At 34.3% G+C, this 8,931-nt stretch overlaps 2 protein-coding genes across 3 annotated transcripts in view; both read right to left on the bottom strand.

The window, feature by feature from the left end:
- Positions 1-3,665, bottom strand: part of LOC126549423 (uncharacterized) — a 4,889-nt gene extending 1,224 nt beyond the window's left edge. The window contains exon 1 of the mRNA XM_050198554.1: positions 9-3,665. Within this exon, the coding sequence (XP_050054511.1) occupies positions 9-3,665 (3,657 nt within the window). The remainder of the gene's footprint in view (positions 1-8) is intronic.
- Positions 3,666-4,555: 890 nt separating this feature from the next.
- Positions 4,556-8,931, bottom strand: LOC114120177 (chitooligosaccharidolytic beta-N-acetylglucosaminidase-like). 2 transcript variants are annotated; one of them, XM_027982003.2, is made up of 9 exons: positions 8,777-8,931; positions 8,364-8,474; positions 7,107-7,265; positions 6,769-7,013; positions 6,333-6,660; positions 5,510-5,837; positions 5,016-5,438; positions 4,827-4,951; positions 4,556-4,739 (listed from the first exon to the last, which is right to left on the bottom strand). In XM_027982003.2, exons 2-9 carry the CDS (start codon positions 8,462-8,464, stop codon positions 4,634-4,636), a joined length of 1,815 nt encoding a protein of 604 aa, XP_027837804.2. In that variant the 5' UTR covers positions 8,465-8,474; positions 8,777-8,931; the 3' UTR covers positions 4,556-4,633. The 2 variants fall into 2 exon arrangements, with proteins under 2 accessions (XP_027837804.2, XP_027837805.2); XM_027982004.2 differs by having other exon boundaries at positions 6,333-6,657.

Raw genomic sequence — 8,931 nt, 5'->3', positions numbered from 1 at the left:
AGTGCTACCGGTTTACGCTTTATCTCCGGAAGTTCGGTGTTCAGCGATAATTCGTCGATCGAGGATTTAGGCCATTCATTTTCATTTGATTTAAACCAAACTGGACCTTCCCACCACAAAGTATTGTCTTTTAATAGCTTTGGGCTGCAACCGCGTGAAATTATATCTGCCGGATTGTCGCTTGATTTGACGTATCCCCACTCTGCTGCAGCTGTTAACGTTTGAATTTCACCGACTCGATGTGCTACAAATGTTTTCCAACGTGTTGAAGGCGAATTTATCCATGCTAGCACTATGGTCGAATCAGACCAAAAGCGTTTTTCGTGTATCGTAATATTTAATCGCGGTATTATTTTATCAGCTAGTCGAGCTAACAGAACGGCTGCGCATAATTCCAAACGTGCTAAAGAGACTACTTTTAATGGAGCTACCTTTGACTTTGCGACTATAAGCCTGGAATAGTGATTGCCCAATTCGTCTGTAGTCCGCGTGTATAAACACGCGCCGAATGCTCTTGTCGACGCGTCAGCAAAACCGTGTATTTGTGTGACTAAGACGTTAGAACAACCAATTATCCATCTTGGAATGTGGATTTCTTCAAGTTCTGGCAACGTTTGTTGATAGTTTTGCCATTCTTCGTTTAGTTCTGTACTTACAAGATCATCCCAATTTATACGTGCTAACCATAATTTTTGCATAAATATTTTGGCGACGACGACAACGGGTCCGACGAGACCAAGTGGGTCGAATATAGTCGCTATCATTGATAACACTATACGTTTTGTAATTCGTTCTGTATTGTTTTTGCAATTATCGTCTACTTTATATTGATAAACGTCGTCAGACGGATTCCAAAACAGACCTAATGTTTTTATAGTGCTATCGTCTAAATTTAGAACGCGCAGTGGGTCATTGTCCTCGTTTGATATATTTTCTAATAATCGATGATCATTAGCAATCCATTTACGTAATTTGAAACCGGCGGTGTTTAAAATATTGATAACGTCGTCGCGCAATTTTTCGGCGGCCGTTATATCGTTAGCGCCGCCCAGATAATCGTCCATGTAGAAGTCATTAGTGATTGCTTTATGAGCAACCGGAAATAACTCTTGCATTTCTTCTGCCAATTTCATTAAACATCCCGTAGCTAAATAGGAAGCTGGCGTTGTTCCGTATGTAATTGTTTTTAATTTGAATTCGGTGATCGGCTCGTCCGGTTTTGAGCGCCATAGGATTCGTTGAAGATTTGCATCGGTGTTCGACACCCAAATTTGGCGATACATTTTTTCTATGTCTGACGACATGACGTATTTATATGATCGGAAACGTGCAATAATGCATATTAATTCATCTTGAATGTTTGGCCCCTTTAGTAGCAAATCATTTAAACTTTTTCCGGAATCGGTTGCACACGACGCGTCAAATACGACGCGTAGTTTGGTGGTAGCGCTACTATCGCGTAAAACCGCGTGATGAGGTATATAATACGACTTTTCTTCTTTTTCACCTGGGTTTACCCTTTCCATATGACCGAGGTTCGCGTATTCTTCCATAAACTCGACGTATTTTTGTTTTAATTTGGGATTCGATCGAAACCTATTTTCTAAAGATAAAAAACGTTTTAAAGCTATTGAACGCGATGCACCTAAGGTATTTATATTTTCGCGTAACGGTAATCGAACAACAAATCTACCTTCACCATTTCTTTTTACTGATTTGTTAAAATGGTCTACACACATTTTTTCTTCGGAGCTATAAACTATTTCTTTCGGTACTTCTTCTAATTCCCAAAACTTGGTAATTTTATCGTTCAGGTCAAAACAGCTCGGCCTGGCCGGCGTCACGTTTAGAAAGAAAGAATGCACTGTGCAATTATTTTCGCTCTTGGCGGGACCGGCTACTATCCAACCAAATGCTGTCTCTTGAAACATGGGACCATTTATAATAGGTTTATACTGACCTGTGCGTAAAACATCATAGAATATTTCGGCACCTAACAAAATATCTATCTTCCCTGGCTGAGCGTACGACGGGTCGGCAAATTGAATGTGTTGTGGTATGTCCCAGTTTGACGTGTTTATTTTTTCGGTTGGTAGAAACGTTGTAATTTTTGGTACAGTTAGAAAATTTAACATATACTGATTTTCGGCTGACCTCGACTGTATTTTTGTTAGTACAGAGTGCGTGGAATAACTTTTTGATTTGTTTACCCCGGTTATTTCGCAATTAATGCTTTTATGTGCTAGCCCGAGTTTGTTTGATAACTCTTTTGTTATAAAATTTGATTGCGATCCGGAGTCCAACAACGCTCTTGCTAATACAGGTTTATTAAACTTATCGTATATTCGTATTATTGCGGTAGATAACAATACGTGGACGTCCGCCGACGGAGCCGCGTGCGTAGTCACGGTGCATGACGGCGGTACGGGCGTTATGTCATTTTGCTCGTGCAGTAAGTTATTATGTAACTTACCACATTTTTTGCATCCTTTAAATTTACATTTGTTGTCTGCGTGTCGAGACAAACAATTTTTGCATATGTCCAATTTATTTACCTGTTGCAGTCTATCGTTTACTGACAACGCGAGAAATTTCATACAGCGATAGATCGGATGACCTTCATTACAAAAATAACATTTAAATTTGTTGGTGCTAGTATGGGATATAGTTTTTTTTGCTTTTTCGACTTTGTTGTATTTCTGCTTATTTTGTGTGTCTGCTAAATTTATATTTTGTGCACCTTCTACGGCTTCCAGTATTTGAAATCTGTTTTGTAAAAAGGTTAACAGATCGTCAACTTCGGGCACTTCCTTTTTTGGCGCTTGTGTTTCCCATTCTTTTAATGTAGCACCATCTAATTTTGTCGAAATTATATGTAACAGCATTGGTCCCCAATTTTTTGGGTCGTAACCTAGTGATTTGAGTGCTGTCATATGTCCCGACAATAAGTCCATAAATTGTCGTAATTTTGATGATTTTTCTTTGGTGACGGGTTCCAAATCGAAAATTGCTTTAGTGTGCGTTTGGACGATTATTTTTTTATTATTAAACCGTTCGTTTAAGCAATTCCACGCTACTATATAATTTTTTGCCGAGGTTTCGTACGATTGAATAACCTTTTCGGCATCGCCAGACAACGCCGATTTCAAATAGAAAAATTTTTGTATATCTGTGAGTGCTTCGTTTGAATGGATTAGTGCAGTAAACATGTCATTAAATGTCGACCATTGTTTGTAATCGCCACTAAAATTTGGTACGTTTAAGGCTGCCAATTTCACAATGGAGGCTTGATTGCTCACACTAGATCTCGCACTCGAAACGCTTTGACCTGCATTGTTTTCGATCTCATTTGAGACCTGAACCGAGCTCGGCCCTTCGACTTTTTTGTATTTTTCTACTAGTCTTATATAACCAGCTACGGCTGTGTAGTATAAATTTTCAAATTCGTCCCGGTACAATTCTTCATTTTCTGGGTTAATGGACTTTTGTTCGATAGTGGACTGTATATTTTGAAATTCTGTCCAGCCTTCTTCAATTTTTTCTTTTTTAACCATTAATTGAATTAAGTCGTCGTCTTTAGAAAAATTGTTGACGGCATTTGAGAACTTTGTTAATTGCCCTTTTATTGTCCCGCGTCGGAATGATAACGCGTTTATATCGTTCATGATATTAGGGCTCATCGAATTATTAAATACCTATTATTGGTATCAATCTATTAACTGTATAACGATAATTTATTGATATGGTCGTACAAAGATTGTCACAAACCTGTTGACAATGTTTGACCTCTATAGTAGAGCCTATACACTCTTAATCGTTCAGTGAAACTTGAACTTTGTACCAATTAAATTTTTGTCACACCGTGTTAGCGCAAGAAACTACAACAGGGAATTACGTATCTAAATTTAAGGAAATTTGGTTCTCTTACCTTGAGTAGTTGAATTTCTGGCATTTGAGTTGGTGACACGAAATCAAAATCGGATGCTTTATATTTTCAGATTGACCATTAATACTTTTAACACTTCTTACGTGTATTTAATATTTATATAATAAATCCGGTTCGACAAGGACCATGTGGAGGCACCTTTGTGAGAATATTTAGTTAAAATATAAAGAAAAATTTTAAATTGTATTTTAACGATTCGTACACACAATGCCTTTTTTTATTATTTTTTTTTTTTTTTTTTTAGTTTTATTTAAACAATTTACTTTAACCACATCAGTTATATTTAATTAAAAAGACGGTTTGGATTTACTATTTGACGGTTGAAAAACACCACAATGAGTCTACACTAAAGTTGACGGTAAACTGAAGATAAAACGACTCGGCACGGCGACGCCGACCGATATCGACTTATCTCAATATTTTTATTACCTATATCAAGTATTGAACACTATTAATACATAAAAAATGCTATGTCACATACCTATTACTAAAAAAAATAAAATGTATTCGACAAATTTTTTTCTGAGAATGTAGGTATAACAGTTTATAGGTAAGGAGATTGTTACATTAGGTTACCTACGTCATAAAATTCTTAAATACCCGAAACAATTAAAATTGAAATCCAAATAATAGTATAATACCATAAAATTCAGTTTTTTTTTTCAATATTTGGATGTCTATAAATCATCAATAACTTATAATACATTCGCCTTCACGATCATTACACCATTCCGGAGTGATTCTATCCGGTTTGATTCCTAATGATATAAGTCGTTCGCGGTGTTGCAATAGTCTAAAATGTTAAAAATATTTATTATTATAGATTCGTATTATAATTATTATTCGTTATTTCGATTGTGACATTATAATCATTTATTACCTATACTCCGCAGCTAAAGCGTTGGTTGGCGGATCCGTCCATAACCTTTCAGCTAAAGCCGCAGCTCTTGGCCAAACTTTGATATCCAAACTGAAATCATCGGCGAATTCGGAAAACATACAGGTCTATAGAAAAACGGATTGAATTAATATATAACGACTGTCTATTTATTATTATAAACTATATTACTTCTGCCCCTAAAATTAAATTAGAATTATTGGCCATTGGTAATTTGTTGTTGTAAATGACTTTCCATGAATGGTAAGTGGTCGGTGGCCGCAATCCGTGATCCAGGTAATAGATATCTTCTACGGCCACAATCACTTTGTAACCCAGGTTTGCTAAATCGACCGAAACTCTATCTCCTTGCCAAACTTCAACAGTGTATCGTTTTTTGTCGAGATGCTTCTCTATGATTTCCGGATCAGTCAATCCACTTGACCAAACGATTATGTCCGAATTAGAATCGCCCACTTTGTCGTCGTATACAGTTAAAGCTCTGTTGTGGAATTCGGACCATAGATCCAGATACGCGCTTTCGGACAAGCTTCGATTGTTAGACTGCATCCATTCAACGATTTCGTCTGTCGTGTTCCAACACCGTACAGCGACCTATAAACGAGAAGAAATTTTTAAGATCAAAATTTACTATTTTTTTAAAAAAAAAAAAATAGGTAAACTACCTCGTCGCCACCCATGTGGAATGCTTCTCCTTTGGGAAATACACTAACCAAATCTTTATAGATTTTTCCCAACCACGTGTAAGTGTGATTGTTCAGTGGATTGAGTTGTCCACAAGGTGGCTGTAAACAATAATCCTCCCACGGACGATTTCCAAGACAGATCACCATGTTTCCAAGACCGGCGTCTTTTCCCCATTGCCATCCGTAACCCGCGTGTGCCGGCGAATCGATTTCCATAATAATTCTTACTCCTCTAACTAACGCATACCTTAGAAGATCTTTGATTTCTTTGTATGAGTATGTTTTTTCGGGACTATATGCACCATATCTATAATATATGTACAATGAAATTATTAGAATGCCATAATACGTGAAGTCGATTTTTGATATGAACTGAGCTGAATATTATGTGATTACTGTTGTATTACATATTTATATTATGTACAATGGTATACAAAATATTTAGGACTACTAAACATTTAACAACAAAATAATACGTGCGTATATTATTTATTACCTATAATTTAGTATAGTGACATACTGTTATACTTTTGATGAATATTTAAAATGTGTATAAAATAATAATTCATTTACAGGCACCTAGTCTGATTTTTTTCCACGCTCGCATGACGTGTTCCCTATTTTCGTCGAATATTGGACCAAAACGTATTTAAGTGTTATAATAATAATTAATCACGATGACATTTTCACCGGATTATATTTTTTATACGTCCATCATGACGACGCTATTATTGCACTTAATTATTTACTAGGTAGTTGTAATTTTTTTTATTATAATCACGTCTCACGGTGAGACTTTCACCTCGCCATCTGTGGAGCACTGGGCAAATCTAATGGAAAACTGTGCGAGTCTGTAGCGTGCCAATGGAACACGTTGAGTTTGGAGTGACCCATAGCGTCGATCGTTCTCTTGATCGCCGACAGTGGGAAATAATTCCTCGACGTGTCCAGCATGAATCCTCTGTGAGCGTACACAGGCTCGTCGACTATTTGCACATCTCCGGCCATCACCAGTGTCTTGCCGTTAAACTTGGGCCGGCCATACGCTGTTATTAGTTGTCGTAACGTTTCCAATCCGTTTCTGGCGCCGTATACGGTCCGTGCCGTGATTTTGACCGTGATTTGATCTGCTGCAGAGAAAACATCGTTTTATTGCGTCGGGTGAATAATATTATTATTGTCTTAATCATTTATTAGGTACTATATAAAACACATCACAGTATATTATATCGTCTTACAATCGGTGGAAATGTTTAATTCATAACTTTCGTTCGTCGACCACTTGATGTTGGTAAAAGGAGCTGTCGTGGTTATGAACACGGTCAGATTGTTGTCGTTCGGAACACATCGGGGCTTGCAAATCGTTCTTAACGATGACATCAAAACTTCGGACGCTTCAGCCATGTACTGTTTTCCGAATTCATCGGCCACGGACGATGAATTGAACACGATGTTTTCGAGTCCAAATTTAACCACCGGATTTCTACAATTTATGTTATTGAAACCATCAATATAATATGATATTTATATACCTACAAAATTAGACATAGGTATATTTATATTAATTTGTATTTACTTTATTGTAGTCATTATAGTCGGCCTCGGCCAAAGTGACCCATGCTGCCCACAGGTTAATCGGCAAACGTCTACCGATTCATTGATTTCATTGATTTCTTTGGTTTCGTTTTGAAATCCGCTTATTATACACTTGTCGTTTACGCATTTGTAAATTTTACTTGAAATAATATAAAATAAAACATAATATTTATTATTATATTATATGATATCGTTATAAAATTATTTAAAAATTATGTTCGTGTATTAATTTATTATTAATTAGTAACTTACCTCTTTTTTTTTGTATGGGAAACTTCCTAATTTATAAATTATTTTAAAAAGAGAAAATATGATCAGAGTTTAAAATAAAATGAAGTATATTAATTAAGTTTTAAATTAATCAATTTTTCATAATTTTAAATTGTATTATCAACAGCGATAACTTGAATAAAGCGCAATAAAAATAATTTTTAATTATTAAGTAAAATGTATAATTTTGTTAAACTGTCCAAAGATAGGTTAGTATAGGACAGCGGTTCCCAAACTTATTCAGTTCCGGAGCCTTTTTTTAAGCAGAAGTTTATTGTGGAGCCCCAAGAAATATTTAACGTTAATTTGTATTTGCCTATGTTCTATGAAGCATAATAAACACGAATTGTATACAGACGGGAGTCAAAATAAAATTATATTTATAAATAAAAGAAACAACAGTATTTAAAGAACTGGAGAAAATATTATTTATTTATTATTGAAATCTACAAAAAATTAAAATAAAACTAGTTAAAAACATTTAAAAATTAAGTTTAAATAACGAACAATTTAGAAATTTTTAAATTTTTTGTGGTGTAACGGACGGAGCCCTTGGAAAACCGTTGCGGAGCACCAAGGGCTCCGCGGAGCACAGTTTGAGAACCGCTGGTATAGGACATAAGTACATATTATTATTATAATGATTATCAACATTTTGTCAATTTCATAAATAACTAATGATTGAATAAATAAGCAGTTACCTACTTAATGTTATTGAAGTTATGAGTTATGATTTTAGTATTTTACTACGTTTATGATGATTTAGGTATATTATTATAATTAATGTTGAATTCATAATCTTAAATTAAGTTTTTAAAGTTTTAGATCATACATATAAATAGAAATTTAAAAAACATATCATAATTATTTTCATACAACGTTTCTAACGTTTCTAGAAAGTAAGTATCTATTTATTACCAATAATAAATACTATTGTTATTAATTTTTATTATGAGTTTTATTTTACCTGATGAACGGTAAATTGTTTTCGGCAGCTGTGGCTTCATTAAAGGCTAAGAAGTGAAATATTAGTAACGCAGACGACGTAATACATGTCCAGCTTCCCATGTTTTGTATTCTATAGTATGAAAAAAAAAATCGTAAATTACAATAAATAAAAGTGTTAGATACAGTTAATGTAATTTTAATAGTTAAATAAATATTTTAACTTGAAAATAGTAAGTACCTAGGTAGGAATAGCTGTTTAATTAAAAACTAAAATATTATTTTAATATAATTTACAAAAATAAAAGTCGTTGTACTCGTATTACAGTACCTAAGTCATATTTTATAAAACTAGTGAATAAAACTATAGTATTAAAAATAATTTTTCTTCATAATATAAATAAAAATTAAGATATTATATAGCATTTTACTTACATTTAATAATGTGACGTTTTCTCATGAATTATATTAACCAACTATTGTGTTTGTAGTAGGTACGTTTACTGACTGCCTAAGTATGATCTAATGTGAAACGTTTTCAGTTTGAAATCAATATATATATTATATATTATATATTATCATATATTAGA

Source organism: Aphis gossypii, chromosome 1, assembly GCF_020184175.1.
Source record: "Aphis gossypii isolate Hap1 chromosome 1, ASM2018417v2, whole genome shotgun sequence".
Classification (NCBI taxonomy): Eukaryota; Metazoa; Arthropoda; class Insecta; order Hemiptera; family Aphididae; genus Aphis; species Aphis gossypii.
Note: the sequence above shows the minus strand (reverse complement) of the source record. Positions and strands in the feature narration are given on the sequence as shown.

Coding starts and splice junctions, on each gene's coding strand:
- LOC114120177 (XM_027982003.2), bottom strand. CDS start 8,464: ATGGGAAGCTGGACATGTATTACGTCGTCTGCGTTACTAATATTTCAC. Junction 5,838..6,332: donor AGTGCTCCACAGATGGCGAG/GTGAAAGTCTCA, acceptor CATATATTATAG/ATATGGTGCATATAGTCCCG. Junction 4,952..5,015: donor ATTTAATTTTAGGGGCAGAA/GTAATATAGTTT, acceptor GTTTTTCTATAG/ACCTGTATGTTTTCCGAATT.